General features: G+C 43.0%; 1 protein-coding gene across 6 annotated transcripts; it reads left to right on the forward strand.

Moving 5' to 3' along the window:
• Positions 1-340: 340 nt before the first annotated feature.
• On the forward strand, positions 341-22,839 carry LOC115130687 (fibrous sheath CABYR-binding protein). Of its 6 annotated transcripts, none has more exons than XM_029662063.2 (8): positions 341-587; positions 3,484-3,584; positions 3,819-3,924; positions 5,062-5,082; positions 11,022-11,414; positions 17,390-18,052; positions 18,794-18,842; positions 19,094-19,483. In XM_029662063.2, exons 1-7 carry the CDS (start codon positions 512-514, stop codon positions 18,811-18,813), a joined length of 1,380 nt encoding a protein of 459 aa, XP_029517923.2. In that variant the 5' UTR covers positions 341-511; the 3' UTR covers positions 18,814-18,842; positions 19,094-19,483. The 6 variants fall into 6 exon arrangements, with proteins under 6 accessions (XP_029517923.2, XP_029517924.2, XP_029517926.1 ...); XM_029662065.2 differs by lacking the exon at positions 341-587 and adding an exon at positions 1,394-1,534 and having other exon boundaries at positions 19,094-19,486; XM_029662064.2 differs by lacking the exon at positions 5,062-5,082 and having other exon boundaries at positions 343-587; positions 19,094-19,480.
• The last annotated feature ends 149 nt before the right edge of the window (positions 22,840-22,988 follow it).

Below are 22,988 nucleotides of genomic sequence, written 5' to 3' on the forward strand. Positions count from 1 at the left end.
GATGTCCAGCAGTCAGTGGTAAGGCAAGCTGCAGTAGCTTTTTGGACTCTTTCCCGCATGGAAGCTTGTGTGCTCTCATACAGTTGTGGAATAAGTGATTTTGAAAGGGTTTTCCTGCTTGGAATTGTGTACATTGGATTTAGACTCTTGCTATAATTTCTAAAAATGATGTCCTCCACGATCGAAAATGGCTGGAAATCGGTGGCAATCGTTTTAGTCAATGAATTAGTTAATTATATTAATGTAAATATTTTGATTAGTCATATCTTAATTGTTTTATATTTTTTTATGAATAGATTCGGCACTTCTGATATGCGAGCCGGCTCTTAGAGCCGACTCGTTCGCGAACGAGCCATCACTACCACACATCCAGTGCTAAGCACAAGTGAGATAGGGCTCTGCTTCGTTCATCACAGGCTCGCACACCCTGTCATTTCCAGCCATTCATTCTGCCCTCCCTCGCTTCGGCGCACGCTGCATTCCTCTGGTTGCTTTTGGATAGCGCATAGCGATGTTTCTCTGCAGAACGGCCTGGCAAAGATGTGGGCATTTGGCAAGGAAGTCAGCCTACCAGTTATCTAGAGATGGTGAGTATGACAAAATCGGTTCAAATGATAGCGAAGTCTTACCACATTAAAGTTGTAACGTTACATGATACAAGATGGCAACTGTGTATCCCTGTTGGCTTTTCTTTCCTCTGTATGTATAAGCTAAGGGTAGCCTATGGGTAGAGGAATATTCGTACATTTCAGAATATAACATTTTGTTCTCATGTGGTTTGGCTTTACTGAAACCGTCTCATCCCAAATTTGAAAGATGGCACCTGTTTTACAGTACAAGGGACGTGAAGGTCAATTGGAATGTTGGCCAATTAATTATGTTCTAAATCTTTTCATTGTGTTAATTTTGATATTGGAGCGTTAAATTGTTACATTACACGTTTTAAATAGAAACTTGTTTTCTCCATGTCTAATCCACTCCCTCATTATACAAACCAAACAAGATGGGCCCATGTAATTTTGTTACGAAACGAAGTGCAAGTGTTACTATACAGACTCCGTGGTGGACAGTGCCAACAAATCTTTAATCCTATCGTGAATTACTTTGTTTCCTTGTCTGTACCAGCTTGTCACTTTTGTCGAGGACGATGGCCTAGGTGTGCATATCATACATTTTAACTGTAGTTACGAACCACGAGCTTTGAAGGTAACAACTGGTTACATAACCTTATTGTTATTAAACATCCTTAATATTTGACCTTAACTAAATCGGAGGTGGCATACATAAGGTTCCGACTTTGGCTCACGTGGTAGAGAACGTGTCACTGGCGTCTCAATGTATGGACTGCGGACAAAAGCACGCGTCACCATACAGCGCCCTCTGCGGGACCACGCACCAATGAACTTGCATTCTTCTGAACAGAAAACGGCAACTCATTGCATTTCGACGCCGCTTTAAACCTTAATATAAAAGACATTCAATTAGGCACAGATTCAAGAAATCAGACAACTATATGCTGTGCTGACAACTACAGGTAACTGCCTAAATCACGAAAACAAACTAGAACTGGGCGTTTTTATACGTGACCTTAAGCATGATGGGATGTTAATTGCTTAATTAACTCAGGAACCACACCTTTTTTCAACATACTTCACATTAATCAAGTGTTTCTTTTTATTTTGGTAGTTATTTACAGGTAAGCTTCTGAGAGAGAAACATACCAAATGATCAACCCCCCCTAGTTTCCCTGTGTGCTTTACCTTGCACTATTTCCCTTCACCTTTCAGTGGAATCTACACACTGTTTATTGGCACCATGACATTCCTCATTCTTTGCTGTAGCCCCTGCAGAAACTGGTTTAGCTACTCTAGGAAATGGCCCAAGGGCTAAGCAAAGATAGCAACATGACATGCCTTGTGCTTGTGCTTTTGCTCCAGCATTCTCCCCACTGACACACACACACACGCACACAAATATGAGCTTGTCCGATGTCCTGCTGCCAAACACCACTGGCGGCATTTTAGGAGATAACGCAACACTGGCCCCTGATTTGCGTTTGTACAGCATACAACTCTACATGCACAAAAGGGACTCCTGTTATCGCAGTGGGACCCTTCCTGCCCACTCCCCTCTCTTGACCAGTACTGAGCCACAGAGCGGGTATCATAGCTTAATCCTATGACATTGATCCACGGCCACTTGTGTTATCACAATCCCACGCCACTATAACCCTGGGACTGCAGTGGGGGTTGAACATATTAGCTGGTCTAGAGCCTTGTTACAGAGGTAGGGCCACAGTGATTGGATTACAGGGATGAGAACTTTAAGGGTTAAAATTCCCCTGCAGTGACACTCCCTGTTTTTGTCATCGGGGTGTTCCTTTGTGAAAGGAGAACCTACTGGTGCTCTTCCAATGGAACTAGTTATGTCTAGAATAAAATCTAGACTGAACTTAATTTGAGCCTACATAACTGGTCCCCCACATATGCTCACTCAATGTGAAAGGCTTGCAGGCTCTCCTGTTAGTTTGGGGTGTGCTTGTTTGCTGTACAAGTGAAACCGGGGAGTGACTACTGTACATTGTGTCCTCAACTGTAGCAAGTTGACACATTTTTATTTTCACCGTGGCAAAGCTGTGACACTGTTTTTGTGCAAGTCTGTCTGCACGACGGCTGTATATGCATGTCTGTCTTCGAAGGGTTGTGTTGTGTGGGTCACAAAAACAATCGTCTAGAGGTGCGTGTTTGTGGTGTTCTAAGTGGTGTGTAAGATTGTCCGCGTCTATGGCGTTTGTGTGCCTGTCTGCCATGAGGTCAGGGCACTGACCTACAGCAGCGTTAGGAGGAAACGCTGACTCTGCTCCAGGTCTTGGCGTAAGTAAGCAAAGCGCCTGGCTACACTGTTTTTTTCTGCCGACGTAATGGCTCTCCGGGGAAAGCACAGTCAAAGTGAAAGAACTATGTCAAATGACAAAGCACCCCCTTGTGCTGATTATCATCAAAAATATGCTGCAGGAGAAAGATGAAAATTGGTGGTGGGTCATTTGACCTGCTGTTGAATATTGCTATTGCACTGACCTTCTAGGCAAATTTACGTTAGCTCGAATTCGACTAAACTTTTATTTTACACTAGCCTATTTCATTTTATTCCTTTTGCCTAGTGTTAGTCTGGTTGGCGTTCTACCAGCCGAGCACTGTTTTTCAGTTGGAGTCAAATGAGCTCTGACAGGCATATTCCTGGACACCTAAACCCATTCCACCTAATCCAATAAAAATCCAGGGCTCATGCTTCAACAAATCCTCTGTCCTCATGCTTCCCTCTCACTGCATTAGGTCTGTCCTATTGTAATCTTTTTAAACCAATCTTGTGGGGTCAAGATCAAATGTTGAATATCCTGTGACATCTACCGTGTTTCCTGATTACCTCTGAAGGCCGGGTGACCTTTACCTAACTGGTGACCTTTATTGTTTTTTGTTGTTGTAGTACTGCCACGGCGACAGATGTCGTCGCTCCCCGGTGGTACTGGTGATAACATCATCTATGCCCTGCTGTGTGGTGGGGCCTTCGCTGGAGCTGTCGCCTATGTGAGTCTACACCTGTCCATTTTTACTTTGATCTGTTTGAGTTTAGATGACGTAGCTCATAGGGGGAAAAACAATACCAGACTGGCCTTTTCCCATAAACCTTGAACTTTATAATGTGCTCTTTTATTCTGTTACATGTCTAAAGTTGCCCTCAGAAGACTGTTATAATGTGTTTCATTGGTAGAGGAAAATATGTAACTATTTTGAGCATTGATCTTTTGTTTCTTCTAACAGACGTACAACACTGTGACCACAGACCACGCCAGATTCACCGACCGTGTAGCGGATATCAACGCTCGTCCCAAGACCGAGTGGGTTCCCAAACCATGGCCCCCCAAGAGTAAGTCTCACCTCACCCATTGTCTTACCTCACAACCTCACCCATAGTCTTACCTCACAACCTCAACTAACCCCTCGTGTCATTCACCTCCCAGGTTATTGGATTAGACCCTGTTTGGTATGGGGTCCAATGACTGTGACCCCCCCCCCCCCCCCCCCTCAGTTCAGTGGCCTCCGCTCTCTCTATTCATGAGTCATGGTTGGCAGTGCAGCTTGACGGCCGTTCTGTCTGTGTGAGGCAGAAATCCAAGCTAGGGTTTGTGGGACAGCAGGCCTGGATAATCCTCTACTTACGACCAAGGAATGTCACTGAGTGACCACGCACCTAAAACTATAGCCCCCCCCCCGGGAGAGCCTTTCTGCTGCAGTAGACAGCCTGCTGAGTTCATTAGAATTCACACACACACTGATAGTTGTCTCCATCCTCCCCCTGTCGTTGTCATAGTTTATTAATAACTGTTGACACAGACGGGACAGCCCAGTCAACTCTGTGTGCTGCAATAACAAGCAGGCAGTACTTTTGGCCAGACCACCATTGACTCTTAGCCAAGCGGGCCAGCCAACCCCCCCCCCCCACGTTCTCTGGTCATTGCTGTCCAGGCAGCTGTCAGAGCCCTGTATATCGTTCTCAAGTCATCCCACTATCACTCCTCACTTTTGCCATAATCACTTCCTGAAAACACAAACACACTCTCGTCCAATACCATTCTATTTATATGACCAGCTATTATGTCATCCAACAGTGGCCAGGCAGTTAGGTATTGATACTGGGAGAGGTCCATAATTGACTACTTCTGCTGTATAAACAGTTGAGATAAGATGTATAATTACAGTACCTTTTGTTGTCCAGTGGTAATGGATGTTTACTTTGGCAGGCTACAGCATAACCATAAACTCCCAACTACACAGCTTTCACACAAGCGCACGGCTGTCACGCTCCTACAAGTGTGTAAAGATAAAACCCACCATGTCTGTATCATGTATCATAACTGGGTACAGATCAGACATGCCTACTAAGACAACCAACCTCATTCATATACATACACCATTTATACACGTATCAGCCGGGTCACTATACTCATACACTCCATATAATCCACATGTAAACCTGTGACAATGCGTTTCTGTCTGTTTCCAGGCAGGGATGAGGAAGAGGAGGGTGAGTTCCTATGTGTGGCTTTTATAGCTTATGTCCTTGATTTATTTGAACTCACAGCTTGTTAAATAACTCTTTCTGAATGACCAATGAAACATAGTTTTTAGACTGACTAAGCGTACCTTGGCATGGATTAGATTTTTTTTTTCACTCTCACTGATTGCCTTGAAATGTATCTGTTTCTCTATAGTTACACTCACAAACCTAGGGTTTCCTCTTGACACGTTCAGAAAACGCATTCTGAGAACCAATGTTGGCGAAAAGGAGTGGATTCAGAAATGGGTGGAATCTTCACGTAATTGCATTTCAGTGATTTAAAAAAAAAAAAAAATGCTGTAAAATGCCACGATAATCTACTTTATGGTTATTAGTGACGTCTCCACTCATCATAGGGTTCCTTAATCCTCATTGGTTATTCACTGCGGAGCACCAATCACATCGATTCTTACACCCACGCTAGAAGGTCTCCCTGTTCTGGTTAATAACTGCCTGAGCCATTTGCCTCATCTGATCAATCTTCAGTCAATGAATTGATCAGCAACGAGTTATTTTTAGTCTTTAATGTGTTAATGCATAGTGTAAATAGGATAACTGTCTGAGATTAACTCATTTATTTGAATTGAAACCCAGATAAGATGTCGGGTCTAGAACAGGTTCTACTCTTATAGTTTTCTGGAGTTGCTCTTGGCTTTCTGTCATTAGCTAGGTTTCCATCCAGTTCATATAATTTGGATTTTCCCACCAGAGATGTTTCCATGGGTTAAATTCTCATGTACAGACAACAAGTTAATTGGGTTTCCATCGCATTATCAGATTTTTTTTGTGTGATATATATATATATATATAGCGCATGTTCCCACTCTGGTATTGGCATGTGCGCTCTAGCCAACCGCTCACAGATACAGTGCTGGTATAGCCTACATGAGATTATTATGGACAATAGAGCAAGATTATTTTAATTTGTGAAACTACAGCCCAGCATCAATCCTCATGTCACCAGAATAAGACCCTCAATATTTATTGGAAAGGAGCATCAAGGTCATCACCTTGCACTTTCACCACCCTGTGAAGTTCATAATATATTTAATCTGTAGCCTAATAAACTGCATGCTTTCCCGAGTCGTAGTGGGAGGACCACACATTTAAAACATTTTTACTTCACCTTTATTTGATCAGGTAGGCTAGTTCAGAACAAGTTCTCATTTACAGCTGCGACCTGGCCAAGATAAAGCAAAGCAGTGCGACACCACCAACAACAACAACACGAGAGTTACACATGGAATAAACAAACATACTGTAAATGATACAATAGAAAAAGTTTTGCATTGTAGAGGAATTGTTAGTGTGTGCAAATGAGGTAGGATAAGGGGGTTAAGGCAATAATAGGCCATAGTGGTGAAATAATTACAGTATAGTAATTAAACACTGGAGTGATAGATATGCAGAAGATGAATGTGCAAGTAGAGATACTATGGTGCAAAGGAGCAAAATAAATAAATGGCAGTGTGGGGATGAGGTAGTTGGATGAGCTATTTACAGATGGGCTATGTACAGGTGCAGTGATCAGTGAGCTGCTCTGACAGCGTGTGCTTAAATTTAGTGAGGGAGATATGAGTCTCCAGCTTCAGGGATTTGTATGTAGCAGCAACGAATATGTAGTGAGGGCCAGCCAATGAGAGCATACAGGTCGTAGTGGTGGATAGTATATGGGGCTTTGGTGACAAAATGGATGGCACTGTGATAGACTGCATCCAATTTGCTGAGTAGAGTGTTGGAGGCTATTTTGTAAATGACATCGCCAAAATCAAAAATCTGTAGGATAGTCAGTTTTACGAGGATGTTTGGCAGCATGACTGAAGGATGCTTTGTTGGGAAATAGGAAATCGATTCCAGATTTAATTTTGGATTGGAGATGTTTAATGTGAGTCTGGAAGAAGATTTTAGTCTAACCAGACACCTAGGTATTTGTAGTTGTCCACATATTCTAAGTCAGAACCGTCCAGAGTAGTGATGCTGGACAAGCGGCCAGGTGCGGGCAGCGATCAGTTGAAGAGCATGCATTTAGTTTTACTTGTATTTAAGAGCAGTTGGAGGCCATGGAAGGAGAGTTGTATGACATTGAAGCTCGTCTAGAGGTTAGTTAACACAGTGTCCAAAGAAGGGGCCAGAAGTACACAGAATGGTGTCGTCTACGTAGAGGTGGTTCAGAGAATCACCAGCAGCAAGAGCGACATCATCGATGTATACAGAGAAGAGAGTTGGCTCGAGAATTGAACCCTGTGGCACCCCCATAGAGACTGCCAGATGTTCGGACAACAGGCCCTCCGATTTGACACACTTGCCAGCCGTAGAGAAATGCTTATTGAAATGCTCAATTATGGTGTATTTATCGGTGGTGACAGTGTTTCCTAGCCTCAGAGCAGTGGGCAACTGGGAGGAGGTGCTTCTATTCTCCATGGACTTTAGTGTCCCAGAACTTTTTGGAGTTTGTGCTACAGGATGCAAATTTCTGTCTGAAAAAGCTAGCCTTTGCTTTCCTAACTGCCTGTGTATTTTGGTTCCTAACTTCCCTGATAAGTTGCATATCGCGGGGGCTATTCAATGCTAATGCAGTATGCCACAGGATGTTTTTGTGTTGGTCAAGGGCAGTCAGGTCTGGAGTGAACCAAGGGCTATGGGGCATGCTTATTTAAGATGGTGAGGAAAGCACTTTTAAAGACTAACAGGGCATCATCTACTGACGGAATGAGGTCAATATCCTTCCAGGATACCCGGGCCAGATTGATAAGAAAGGACTGCTCGCTGATGTGTTTTAGGGAGCGTTTGACAATGATGAGGGGAGGTCGTTTGACCGCAGACCCATTACGGACTCAGGCAATGAGGCAGTGATCGCTGAGATCCTGATTGAAGACAGCAGAGGTGTATTTGGAGTAGAGGTCGACTGATTAATCGGAATGGCTGATTTAATTAGGGCCGATTTCCAAGTTTTCATTACAATCGGAAATCGGTATTTTTTTTACGCCGATAATTTAAAAATTTGTTTTTTTACACCTTTTATTGAATCTTTTTAACTAGGCAAGTCAGTTAAGAACACATTCTTATTTTCAATGACAGCCTAGGAACGGTGGGTTAACTGCCTTGTTCAGGGACATAATTAAAGATTTTTACCTTGTCAGCTCAGGGATTCAATCTTGCAACCTTACGGTTAACTAGTCCAACGCTCTAACCACCTGCCTCACGAGGAGCCTGCCTGTTACGCGAATGCCGTAAGAAGCTAAGGTAACTTGCTAGCTAGCATTAAACTTATCTTATAAAAAACAATCAATCAATCATAATCACTAGTTATAACTACACATGGTTGATGATATTACTAGTTTATCTAGCGTGTCCTGCGTTGCATATAATCGATGCGGTGCGCTTTCGCGAAAAAGGACTGTCGTTGCTCCAACGTGTACCTAACCATAACATCAATGCCTTTCTTAAAATCAATACACAGAAGTATAGATAGCTTAGATTGTAGGATGGCCGGGGTGTCAAGCATGTCTACGTTTAGGTCACCTAACAGCACGAGCACTGAAGATAGATTGGGGGCAATCAATTCACATATGGTGTCCAGGGCACAGCTGGGGGCAGAAGGTGGTCTATAGCAAGCAGCAACGGTGAGAGACTTGTTTCTGGAAAATACATTTTTAAAAGTAGAAGCTCAAATTGTTTGGGCACAGACCTGGATAGTAAGACAGAACTCTGCAGGCTATCTCTGCAGTAGATTGCAACTCCACCCCCTTGGCAGTTCTATCTTGTCAGAAAATGTTATAGTTAGGGATGGAAATTTCAGGGTTTTTGATGGTCTTCCTAAGCTAGGATTCAGACACGGCTAGGACATCCGGGTTGGCAGAGTGCGCTAAAGCAGTGAATATAACAAACTTCGGGAGGGGGCTTCCAATGTTAACATGCATGAAACCAAGGCTTTTACAGTTACAGAAGTCAACTAATGAGAGTGCCTGGGGAAGGGGAGTGGAGCTAGGCACTGCAGGGCCTGGATTAACCTCTACAACACTAGAGGAACAGAGGAAGAGTAGGATAAGGGTACGGCTAAAGGCTATAAGAACTGGTCGTCTAGTATGTAAAAGGAGCAGGTTTCGGGGCACTGTAGAATGCATGTCATCGCGTGACTCCCAAGTTTACTTCCAATATGATGGTTATTATATCAATATTTGTGCATAAAAAGCATTTTCATCACCATTTCTCTAATTAATTGTACAGACACACAAAGATCCCACCTTGTCTAGCGTGTTTTGTCGACATTTGGGAAAGTTTAGACTTGCTGTTTCATTCAGGCCTGTCAAACTAATTCTGACATGTACTTAACGTGCATAAAAGGGTTGACTGGAAACCTGGTTAATGCCAGAAAGATTGTTAGGGGACCATAAGCATCTGGTTGGTGTAAAACCTACTGTTGATGGTAATATTTGGAAGGACCTGTTCGGGAATGAGTTTGCCTGCACAAAATATTTTGGTTTCTCAAGATGGTTAACTTAAGACTAATGCTGTTGATGATTTTATTGGTGGTCCTTTGGATTCTGAAAGGAAACTAGTTTTTTTCCTATCTGATCTCACCCCACCCAGCTTTCTCCTATCTGACCCTAACCTATCCTTTTGTCTGAAATACCTGTTAATCAGAACAGGGGGTCCCCCTCCTTGACACTACTCCTTTCCTATTGGACGATCCATCCCAAAACATGTGTCCCCCTTCTCTTTCACTTTTAATCCTCTGTCTCCCCTTACCTCTTTAAAACCTGTACCTCTTTATTAGAGGCTCTTTATTCGCTACCAAACAGAGACAACAGGTGATGTTATCTTAGTGCGCCCTCAAGTCGGCTATGCACCTAGAATGCTAACGCACTGTTAGCATTATCAGTGCATTGCACAAGCAAGAGAATCACGTAGGGAATTGATTATCATATTCTTGGATGTTGAACTTGAATTTTCAATAATGGTGAAATTTTTCTGATTTGAAAGTTATTTTGGTTAAAGGTTCTCTTCCTCCCTTTCCGCTAACGCTCCTATTTGTACTCTTTTCAGTGTAAAAGTAAATTGCCTACACGTCAGGGGACTTTGTAGCCTACTGGACTGTTTGGATGAATCTGAAAAGGGGGAAATCTCTTCTACTTTCCTGCTACGTCCCATACATTCAACTATTGTCTGTTTCTGAAAGTTTCTCTGCTGGATGATCCTTTTCTCTTATTTCCCCATTTTTGATTTGATGAACTCTTGTATGTGTGGCCTCTTCCAGGATGGATTAATGTTAATGGGTACATTTGAAAATTAAATGTGCACAAACCACCTTGGTTGTCTCTGTGTTATTGTTGGAATTTCCAGGTACTGGTAGCTTTGATTGGATGGTAAGATTTGCCATCTTTATCCTCTCACCCTCTACCCTCTGACCTGACCCTGTCTACCTTCACTATGTCACTTTAATTTTGCCTGCCTCCCTCTGTCGTTTTTATTCTTCTTTCCCTCCCTTTCTGTCTTTGGGTTTGCATGTGGTTCTGTGGTGAATTCTCCTCTGCAGTGATTTGCTTTGCTGGGGTTTTCCCCTTCTAGGTGGAGTGAGGTATGAGCCGGAGGTGTGGTAAGAGGAGTGGCATGGGCATGTGTGACGTGGTGTATGATTGAGTGTGTAGTTGTGCACACGGCAGCTCAGGATACAGAACTAGATCAGAGCTGTACATGATCAGATATGACTTAGAAAAATGACTTTATGTGAATATTCTGTTATTGTAGGTGTTATGTAGGGTAATTCACATGCTCTGTAAATCCACTTCTTTCTTTGAGTATTGTGTTGTAGAGCATGGCTTACTCGGGCAGTGTGGTGTTGGTGCCCTTCAAAGATCGATGCCATCTTTACTGATTGATACATTTTTCCCTCCATCCTGTTTTAGGTGAGGAAGCAGTAGCTGATGGAGAGGAGGAAGCAGAGGAGGCGGCGGCTGGAGAGGAGCCTGCAGCTGAAGAGGCTGTAGAGGCGGAAAACGTAGCAGAACTTGCTGAAGAGACCGAGGCAGTCTCTGAAGAACCTGCTGTGGAGGCAGCAGTAGAGGAAGTGGCTGTAGTAGAAGCAGAGACTGTGGTGGAGGAGGTCGCAGAGGCTGTCGCCGAGGCTGCTGAAGTCATCGCCGAGGTTGCTGAAGAGGTCGTTGAGGTGGCCAAGGAAGTAGAGGCGGCAGCAGAGGAAGTGGTCATAGTGGCCGAGGCCGTGGAGGATGCTGCAGAGGCCATTGCCGTGCCGGCCTTCCCCGAGGAAGCGGTTGCTGTGGTAGAGCCAGAGAGCAATGGTACGGCCGCACAGGAGGAGGTAGCCCCTGAGGCTGCTGTTACTGCGGTGTAACGGGCGCGTACACTGTCCTTCGCCACCAGCCCAACACGCATACACACTGATAGACAAGCAACTAGAGGAAGGTTAGGTGTGCACTATTTACCCACACCATATAATACAGTACCACCTAAAACTGATCCCACCTTTTCCAAAAAACACTTTAGAGCTTGACTCCTGAGATGTAAAGGTTCTTCTCTGGAAAGAACACATTTTATTTATTAGAGTTTATATAGATGGCAGAGGTGTAATTTAATGATATGACTGATTAAGTTAAAGTGAGAAGACTGAGTAGAATATTGTTATTTCCCCCCCTTCACACTAGAGGCTTCCAGACTTTGTGGGGTTTGATTACTTTATGTAGTTCAGTCTCTCCTGGCTGTGTACAGTATAGTTGTTGTGATTCCTGGAGATGGTAAAAGCACTAAAAAGCTTTCATTGCTGAGGCTGTGTTTTCCTGAATTCCCAATCCAAACAAAACAGCAGATCGCCACAGTGAGACCCTTTAGAAAGTGGCAGTGATGTCATCAATGCTATCTCTTGCACAGTTAAGGATGCAATGGTTTCAACCTTGTGTCATTACAGTAAGGATAAAAACACAGCTGTAAATCACTTCTCCCCCCCAAACTACCTTTTCACCCTTCTCCCTTCCTCTCAACCATGGCCCACTCATCTTTCACCATTCTGTTTATGATCTCCACTGACCTAGCGTATCAACAATCTTTAACCTCTCACCTGCCTTGCCTCAGAGGCCCGCCGCCGCATGCAACCAAAAACAGGAAAACGCCTCAAATGAGCCATTTGATTATTTTGTTTGTAATGTGTACGCCCAGTCCACGGCTAACCAATCACTGCTACTCAGGGTTTATTTGGGATATATTACATTTACTGTACTTTTTTTAAGCCTCTTTTAATATGCTTCTCTGCCAGATATCACGGAGTTGGTACACGCCGACGTAATGATGAAAGCTTTGTTTAACCTAACCCGCTGCACATCTCGTGCAGCCGTGTGATAGCTTCTGCTAGTACAGACAACCCTACCTGTGCACGCTCTGTGACTGTAACACAACAACACTGTTGCCGTGGGTTTTATTCTCCACTGTAAAATTGGAACTTTGAGGGAATGACCTCGTAAGGTTAACTTGATGAACTCAACCATGTGGTCATTCAGATTTTGCTCTTTTTTAAAAAACCGGTTCAACGCAGTGAGTAGTTGTGTAATGGGATTTCATCGAGCCAAACAATAAAAGTATTGAGAGACTGGAAAAATCCCCTCCCGTGTTTAATTTGTCTGGATTTGGTTTGCTTGCGCTAATACGCTACGCTTGTAGGGCTTTCGGCTGCAGAAAACAAGTGTCTTTCCAAAACAATGGTTTCCATCACAAGGTCAAATGACAAGACAATCTGCCTTCAGAATGTTAGAAATGTGATAATTGCGTAAATATCAAAACACCTTTAACCAAACGTTCTAATATATTTTGATATAATATACTATAGTTTTACCATTAAGGACCTGGGGATAAATCCACCACACTGACACGAGTTAATTCATCTCTGCCCTGTTGCCACACGAGTCGACAACTTATTTACTTTAGAGCAGCACACAAATCCGAATCTCCCTAGTTGTGAAACTTTGTCAATACCAATGTATTTCAAATCAAACCATTATCCCGTGTGTGTGTGTGTGTGTGTGTGTGTGTGCCTTTGTGATATTTGGCAGGAAGGCATTTTATTTGAGGTGGCCTCTTTTTATAAAGGGTGGTTGGCAATATGCAAAATGATGGTCTTTACATGTATATTCTGATACACTTATTTTAATGTCTGTATTCACATTTAGAAATGACTCAATCATACTTCTATTCTTACAAGGCATTTTGTGCTGCGTACATGCACTATGTGGAAATTTTATGCTCAGTTAAATGCTATTCCAGACACTAACTTCATCACTTTCTGTACCCTCATCTGCTCAATGGAACAATGTAGTGGTACACGGCAATGCCTTTCTTTGCTATGCCTGCTATCTGCACCCATGCCACTGCTGGTTGGAGGTGCTATAGCAGGACTGGCTCAATGGAATGGAGTCAAACGTGGTTTCCATATGTTTGAAACCATTCCATTCATGCCATTCGGACCTTAAAATGAGCCTGTCCTATAGCTCCTCCCACCAGCCTCCACTGTGTAGGGGTTGAAATTCTGCACCTGTAGGCTCCATCCTAACCCACTCAATACCACCCCATTCTCCTGCGGTCACTCAGTGCTCTGGTGGGTACATTCTTTCCATTGTCTGCTAGCCTGCATTGGTCAAATGCATTTCTGCTTTGCATTATTCACCAAAAATGTACATGTCTTAGTTGAAATGTGGGAATTTTGGAAAACGAGATGAATGCAATAGAGGTCAATGCCACAATGCATGGTGAAGGTCTATATTCACCTCCAACTGGACAATATTGATGTAAATGCAAGAAATAGTCTCAACCCATTCGGATTGCCTTTTTCTCCTTGTAGAAGCTCTAGCTAACGCCTGTCTTGTCTTTCATTTTTGCAAAGATTTTTTACTTTATTTGTACAACTCAAGCTACCTTTTTCGGATTAGTCTCACTGAGTCTTTCAAGTAGCATGGCTTCCCTGTAAGTCATCGACTTCTGTCTGGCTGATGGCTAAGTGGTGTTTGTCTGCAGTTGCTCGTATTCTCCCTAACCCACGAAGTCAAGTGATGGTAACGTTTCTGGTTAAACTGCACTTTTCAAACAAGAATGTGTCACCATCTCTTGGGATTTGTACACAAAATACTACAACTTCCATGTTGGCATGGCTAACTGCTTCTGTTTTTCTCGGTCGCCTTTTTACACATCACATTGGGTGAGTGTGGTACAGTGACTTATTCTACATTTTGTTATGTTAGTCTTATTCTGAAATTGATAAAAAAAAATAAAAAAAAGTTAAATCTAGACACTACCCCATGATTAAAAACAGGTTTAGAAATGTTTGCAAATGTATTAAAAAATAAACTGAAATATCACATATACATACAGTACCAGTCAAAAGTTTGGACGCACTTACTCATTCCAGGGTTTTTCTTTATTTTTCCTACATTGTAGAATAATAGTGAAGACATCAACTATGAAATAACACATGAAATCATGTAGTAACCCAAAAAGTGTGAAACAATCAAAATAGATTTGAGATTCTTCAAAGTAGCCACCCTTTGCCTTGAAGACAGCTTTGCACACTTTTGGCATTCTCTCAACCAGCTTCATGAGGTAGTCACCTGGAATGCATTTCAATTAACAGGTGTGCCCAGTTAAAAGTCCATTTGTGGAATTTCTTAAATGGTCAAATAAGGAAAGAGAAAGGACAGTCAATCATTACTTTAAGACATGAATTTCAGTCAATCTGGAACCTTTCAAGACTTCAAGAGCAGTCACAAAACCCGTCAAGCGCTATGATGAATCTGGCTCTCACCAGGACCGCCACAGGAAAAGGAAATCCAGAGTTACCTCTGCTGCAGAGGATATGTTCATTAGAGTTGACTGCACCTCATATTGCAGCACAAATACATGCTTCACACAGTTCAAGTAACAGACACATCTCAATATCATATGTTCAGAGGAGACTGTGTGAATCAAGCCTTCATGGTCAAATTGCTGCAAAGAAACCACTACGAAGAAGTGACTTGCTTGGTCCAAGAAACACAAGCAATGGGCATTAGACCAGTGGAAATCTGTTCTTTGGTCTGATGAGTCCAAATTTTAGATTTTTGGTTCCAACCGCAGTGTTTTTGTGAGACGCAGAGTAGGTGAACGGATGATCTTATGTGTAGTTCCCACCGTAAAGCATGGAGGAGGCAGTGTGGGGGTGCTTTACTGGTGACAATAGTAACCAGCATGGCTACCACAGCATTCTGCAGCGATAAGCCATCCCATCTGGTTTGCACTTATCATTTGTTTTACAACAGGACAATGACCCAAAATACACCTCCAGGCTATGTAAGGGCTATTTTACCATGGAGAGTGATGGAGTGCTGCACTAGATGACCTGGCCTCCACAATCATCTGACTTCAACCCAATTGGAATGGTTTGTGATGAGTTGGATCACAGAGTGAAGGAAAAGCAGCCAACAAGTGCTCAGCATATGTGGGAACTCCTTCCAAACTGTTGCATTCCTCATGAAGCTGGTTAAGAGAATGCCAAGAGTGTGCAAAGCTGGCAAGAGTGTGCAAGGCAAAGGTTGGCTACTTTGAAGAATCTGAAATATAAAATATATTTTGATTGAACTTTTTTGGTTACTACATGATGCCATATGTTATTTCATAGTTTTGATGTCTTCTCTATTATTCTACAATGTAGAAAATAGTAAAAATAAAGAACCTGAAATGATTAGGTGTGTCCAAATTTTTGACTGGTACTGTAAGTAGTTAGACCCTTGACTCAGTACTTTGTTGAAGCACCTTTGGCAGCGATTGTTGGGTATGACGCTACAACTGCCGGTTATGGGGCCAACCCCCAGGACTTTGGGCCTCTTGTCTGACTTGCTCGCTCCCTCCAGCACCACGACAATGTACTCTGTATTACAGAGAATAAGACAACTGTATTTGGGGAGTTTCTCCCATTCTTCTCTGAAGATCCTCTAAAGCTCTGTCAGGTTAGATGGGTTGTGTCGCTGCAAGCTATTTTCAGGTCTTTCCAGAGATGTTCAAGTCCCGACTCTGGCTGGGCCACTCAAGGACAATCAGAGACTTGTCCTGAAGCCACTCCAGTGTTGTCTTGGCTTTTTGCTTAAGGTCGTTGTCCTGTTGGAAGGTGTTCCTTCGCCCCAGTCTGAGCGCTTTGGGGCAGGTTTTCATCAAGGATCTCTCTGTACTTTACACCGTTCATCTTTCCCTCGATCCTGACTAGTCTCCCAGTCCCTGCCACTGAAAAATATCCCCACAACATGATGCTGCCACCATGCTTCACTGTAGGAATGGTATTGGCCAGGTGATGAGCGGTGCCTGGTTTCCTCTAGATGTGACGCTTGACATTCAGGCCAAAGAGTTCAATCTTGGTTACTTTTGACCAGAGAATCTTGTTTCTCATGGTCTGAGAGTCTTTTAGGTGTTTGTGGCAAATTCCTTGTGCCTTTTCTTGATTAGTGGCTTCCGTCTGGCCACTCTACCATAAAGGCCTGATTGGGGAAGTGCTGCATAGATGGTTGTCCTTCTGGAAGGTTCTCCCATCGCCACAGAGGAACTCTGGAGTTCTGTCAGAGTGACCATCAGGTTCTTGGTCCCCTCCCTGACCAAGGCCCTTCTCCCCCGATTGCTCAGTTTGGCCAGGCGGCCAGCTCTAGGGAGAGCCTTGGTGATTCCAAACTTCTTCCATTTAAGAATGATGAAGGCCTCTGTGTTCTTGGGGACCTTTAATGCTGCAGAAATGTTTTGGTACCCTTCCCCAGATCTCTGCCTCGACAGAATCCTGTCTCGGAGCTCTACAGACAATTCCTTTGACCTCATGGCTTGGTTTTTTGCTCTGACATGTACTGTCAACTGTGGGACCTTTTTATATAGACAGGTGTGTACCTTTCCAAATCCTGTCTAATCAATTTAATTTACCACAGGTGGACTCCCAAGTTGTAGAAACACCTCAAGGATGATCAATGAAAACAGGATGCACCTGAGCTCAATTTCGAGTCTCATAGCTCGAATAGCTATGTTTTGTATTTTTTATATATTTGCTCATTTAAAAAAAAACCTGTCTTCGCTTTGTCATTGTGTGTGTTGATTGAGGATTTTTATTTATTTAATCCATTTTGGAATTCGGCTGTAACGTAACAATGTGGAAAAAGTTGAGCGGTCTGAATACTTTCCGAATGCACTGTATGTTGATTGAGTTGGAGATATTGAGTCTTTTTGTAACATGAGCGTGAGTGATGTATCGGCGCTTGGTTTTATTTTTCAGTGGCACCAGTCGCTATGGCTGCAGCCTCTGCTTTGGCGGTGACAACAGTCGCTAAAGTAGTTTTAGAAGTCAAGGAGGCTGCCCCTGTAGAGGTCCCAGCTGCAGAAGAAGCCACTCCAGTCGAGGCCGCACCCATAGAAGAGGCTCCAGCTGCAGTCGAAGAAGCTCCAATTGAGGCTGCCGCAGCAGAGATTGTGGAGGCAGACGCTGCTCCTGTGGAGGCAGACGCTGCTCCTGTGGAGGCAGACGCTGCTCCTGTGGAGGCAGACGCTGCTCCTGTGGAGGCAGACGCTGCTCCTGTGGAGGCAGACGCTGCTCCTGTGGAGGCAGACGCTGCTCCTGTGGAGGCAGACGCGGCTCCTGTGGAGGCAGACGCGGCTCCTGTGGAGGCAGACGCGGCTCCTGTGGAGGCAGACGCGGCTCCTGTGGAGGCAGACGCGGCACCTGTGGAGGCAGACGCGGCACCTGTGGAGGCACACGCGGCACCTGTGGTGGAAGATGCGGCACCTGTGGTGGAAGAGACGCCAGCTGCTAAGGAGTACATTGTCGTGGTGCTGGACGGAGCGAGCAAGTCAGACAAGAGGCCCAAAGTCCTCGGGATTGGCCCCATGACCGGCAGGATTATCCCAGACGAAGACGAGGCCCCTGCTGCTGAGGTAACAGGTAATTTGACAAATTAACAGGATGCAACTGATCAGGTAACCTAGCCCAGCAGCAGGTAGCCTAGTGGTTAGAGCGTTGGACTAGGAACTGAAAGGTTGGAAGATCGAATCTCCGAGCTGACAAGGTAAAAATCTGTCATTCTGCCCCTGAACAAGGCAGTTAACCCACTGTTCCTACGCCGTCATTGAAAATAAGAATTTGTTCTTAACTGATTTACCTAGTTAAATAAAGGTGTAAAAAAAAAAGTGATCAGTTGGATGAGTAGATTATTTAAAAAATGACTGTCACTCTTTATATATGCACACACAGGCATTCAGGATTTTGTTTAAAAGGATCTATTTGACCTAAATGTAACCGATGATGCGACCAGTCATACTGGTACACGTAGTTGTACAGAGGTAGGATCTTAATTTGACCCGTTTCTCACAGCAGGAAAATAAATGTGGATTATAAGCAAACAGAAATGTGGATTATAATTCATGGATGTTTTTGGTAGGGGTTGATACATTTTTAGTTGGGGCAAATTAAGTCTGAAATGTTTCAAAAGAAATTACAAACTTCAGACGCCTTTTTTAAGCCTTTTAATAGACTACACGATTGCATTTTTGTCCTGCAACAAACCGGGTGATCCTGTATCAAATTTAAGATCCTGTATCTGAAACCTAGATTAACAGGCTACTGCTATTTCAGTGTTAGTCAGAGTATTGTGATCTAATGTGATCTCACCACGTTGGTCTTCAGGGCAAGCGACGGCTGCTTAGGATACAGATGCAGTTGAACCAACTGACAGGTATTGAACTTCTGTAGTCACTTCTCTAAGTAGGCATCTATTCACCAGGGGAAAACACTACACAGGTTTAGGTTAGATTACAATACACAAGGAACATTTTCCTTTTTGGACATAGTGTAACCTAAAACGATAGTGTTTTCCCTTGGTGATTAGATGCATACTTGTTTGACTTTTTCTGTCTGGTCTGTCATGCACCAGTCTTGATACCATGTGTTTTTATTTAACTTTTCTTCTCATTCTATTCTTCACAGTAAGCACTTGGAGCCCCTGGATGATATATCTACTCTGAGGAAGACAAGGGATGTGCCTTCCCCCACACTTGAACCCTTCCACACACTTTGACCCCTAACCCCTGACAGTCTACCCTTGATTTTTATCTGTAGTATAAAACTTTTCTCCCTGTCTTGCATCAGGGAATTGTCTGTGTATATGTTCAGATAATAACTGCTTTATGGAAACAAACATCTGATATATTATTTTGATGTACTCCACCAGTTCCAAGAAGAGGTACATCTTCCTCTTGTATCACATTGGAGACGTTTAGAAATGGTCCATCTACAGTGCCTTGCGAAAATATTCGGCCCCCTTGAACTTTGCGACCTTTTGCCACATTTCAGGCTTCAAACATAAAGATATAAAACTGTATTTTTTTGTGAAGAATCAACAACAAGTGGGACACAATCATGAAGTGGAACGACATTTATTGGATATTTCAAACTTTTTTAACAAATCAAAAACTGAAAAATTGGGCGTGCAAAATTATTCAGCCCCCTTAAGTTAATACTTTGTAGCGCCACCTTTTGCTGCGATTACAGCTGTAAGTCGCTTGGGGTATGTCTCTATCAGTTTTGCACATCGAGAGACTGAAATTTTTTCCCATTCCTCCTTGCAAAACAGCTCGAGCTCAGTGAGGATGGAGAGCATTTGTGAACAGCAGTTTTCAGTTCTTTCCACAGATTCTCGATTGGATTCAGGTCTGGACTTTGACTTGGCCATTCTAACACCTGGATATGTTTATTTTTGAACCATTCCATTGTAGATTTTGCTTTATGTTTTGGATCATTGTCTTGTTGGAAGACAAATCTCCGTCCCAGTCTCAGGTCTTTTGCAGACTCCATCAGGTTTTCTTCCAGAATGGTCCTGTATTTGGCTCCATCCATCTTCCCATCAATTTTAACCATCTTCCCTGTCCCTGCTGAAGAAAAGCAGGCCCAAACCATGATGCTGCCACCACCATGTTTGACAGTGGGGATGGTGTGTTCAGGGTGATGAGCTGTGTTGCTTTTACGCCAAACATAACGTTTTGCATTGTTGCCAAAAAGTTCAATTTTGGTTTCATCTGACCAGAGCACCTTCTTCCACATGTTTGGTGTGTCTCCCAGGTGGCTTGTGGCAAACTTTAAACAACACTTTTTATGGATATCTTTAAGAAATGGCTTTCTTCTTGCCACTCTTCCATAAAGGCCAGATTTGTGCAATATACGACTGATTGTTGTCCTATGGACAGTCTCCCACCTCAGCTGTAGATCTCTGCAGTTCATCCAGAGTGATCATGGGCCTCTTGGCTGCATCTCTGATCAGTCTTCTCCTTGTATGAGCTGAAAGTTTAGAGGGACGGCCAGGTCTTGGTAGATTTGCAGTGGTCTGATACTCCTTCCATTTCAATATTATCGCTTGCACAGTGCTCCTTGGGATGTTTAAAGCTTGGGAAATCTTTTTGTATCCAAATCCGGCTTTAAACTTCTTCACAACAGTATCTCGGACCTGCCTGGTGTGTTCCTTGTTCTTCATGATGCTCTCTGCGCTTTTAACGGACCTCTGAGACTATCACAGTGCAGGTGCATTTATACGGAGACTTGATTACACACAGGTGGATTGTATTCATCATCATTAGTCATTTAGGTCAACATTGGATCATTCAGAGATCCTCACTGAACTTCTGGAGAGAGTTTGCTGCACTGAAAGTAAAGGGGCTGAATAATTTTGCACGCCCAATTTTTCAGTTTTTGATTTGTTAAAAAAGTTTGAAATATCCAATAAATGTCGTTCCACTTCATGATTGTGTCCCACTTGTTGTTGATTCTTCACAAAAAAATACAGTTTTATATCTTTATGTTTGAAGCCTGAAATGTGGCAAAGGTTGCAAAGTTCAAGGGGGCCGAATACTTTCGCAAGGCACTGTATGTAGGCTTCACAACCGAACCTGTGACACTGCAGATACTCAGCCATATAGTACAATGCATTACTCTTCTCACCTTTTTAGATGCGCACAGTCACAAAACAACTGTGAGTTTACTACTGGTTCATCTGCACAACCTTTGAACGGAGACTGTCTTTCTCTCAATGGGAGTTATTTTCTTAGTATTCAGTATGGTTGCAGCTGTGAAGGCTAAGGATACTCTCACAGCATAGTATGTCATAGTTTACTTCACCCAAGAAACGTCACACTAGACTCACTCCAATGGTGTTTTCTGATTCTCACCATCCAATTCAATACTACACATCCGATGCTCAGCCAGCAATTGCCTCATAGGAATGTGACCAGCATTCTTCAACTATCCTCATGTTTGAACTCTTTGGGCTGATTCCAATGTGAACATCACAAGTATTTAACTCAAAGGGAATGCGATCAGACTGCTTTTGGAAATCAAATCAAATAAAAAAAATCACTCTTTCTGTGTCACTGACTTGTTTTTGGGAGACCAGATCAATTAGGCTACCTTACCAGCTCAGTATTCCTCCAGCTTGTGATCCACAGACCTTTTATTAATGCAGTATTACAGTTGAACAAACCGTCGCAGTTGCATGCCAGACAAGTGATTCATATTGGGAAAAGAGCATGACAACGAATCAGTCAGGTTTTTACAGTCGGCGATGTCTCTTCAAGCTAGACTCCGTTGCGTAGTCCATGATGTCGCTCTTCAAGATTTCATAAGGCAGACATTTTCATCTCTCTTTTAACTTTCTCCCTCCCCCTCTGTTGTAGAGCCTTTCTCTGCTCAGCACAATGACTATAGAGTACACAGCTGTTAGATAGTCCATTTATTTAAGTGACCCACTATAGCTTATTGTGGTGAAAAGCTGAATCTGAAATAGGAAAAGCCATGATTTGAGTGTGTGATTTGAGTGTTGTGCTTGTTATCATATGAAAGCAGATTTTTTGTATTACTCTGCAGTCAGGCTTGTGTGGTGGCATACATTCAGCTTTTCAAATGAGATGATTTGCTAGTTAGTTTAGATTCCTAAATACATGTTCGTAAGTTTGTCAGAACCAGTTAAAATAATCTGCAGGCCCTACAAGGCTTTCACTGTAGACATACTCTACATATTTGTTGTAGGACTAGTTCTCTTCTCACTTTCCTCACATATTATATTTCATTTTTGATATGTTAAGCATATTTGAAACGGTACCGAGACCGTTGATAAGAAGTGAATGTAGGATCATTCCTAATTAAGGAGTGGGATAATTCAGTGTGTCTGTCCTAATGTTTGCAGGCAGGTTTTGAATGGGCTATATAGTGGCTTGTCCTGTGAGTGGATGGCTTCACGCTGTGCATCTGGCCTAGCATGGGCTACAAACTGTGACTATTTGAAACATTGCTGTTTTTCTGAAATAAAGGAATATTTCAGTTTTGTCTACAGCTTTATTTTGTGTGTGTGTGTGTCAACTTTGAAACCTCTCTGCTATTGAAAATACACCATGACAAATTATGTCCTATATATGAGCATTCACTATCGTTGTCGTAGTAAACCCCAAAACCTCATTGCTACCATATATATAGGTAAAATTGTGAAATACTCAGGCAGTTATCCAGCAATCACAAAGGATGTATTCATGCAGCAATTTATATTTACAGAAGTGTGTCTGAAATCATTTATTTATCGATAAATTACTTTTTGTAACGCCAGGGCCACGTTTGGATGGGTCCACTGCCAGGGGACAGTAGCGCGATGCTCTGACGTCATCGCGGCCAATGTGTCATCGCTAGCGGGCTACAGAAGGTTGGCCCGACTTCCCCCAGCAAAGAGACGGCGCGCAGGAAAGTAGTGAGATCGAAACATCCTGTAAAATAGGACTAACTTAAAATAAATGCAATATACGGAATTTCAGTATTGTTTTGTCGGTGAAAATCAGCATAAGAGCAC

This window comes from Oncorhynchus nerka, linkage group LG6, assembly GCF_034236695.1.
Source record: "Oncorhynchus nerka isolate Pitt River linkage group LG6, Oner_Uvic_2.0, whole genome shotgun sequence".
Lineage (NCBI taxonomy): Eukaryota > Metazoa > Chordata > Actinopteri > Salmoniformes > Salmonidae > Oncorhynchus > Oncorhynchus nerka.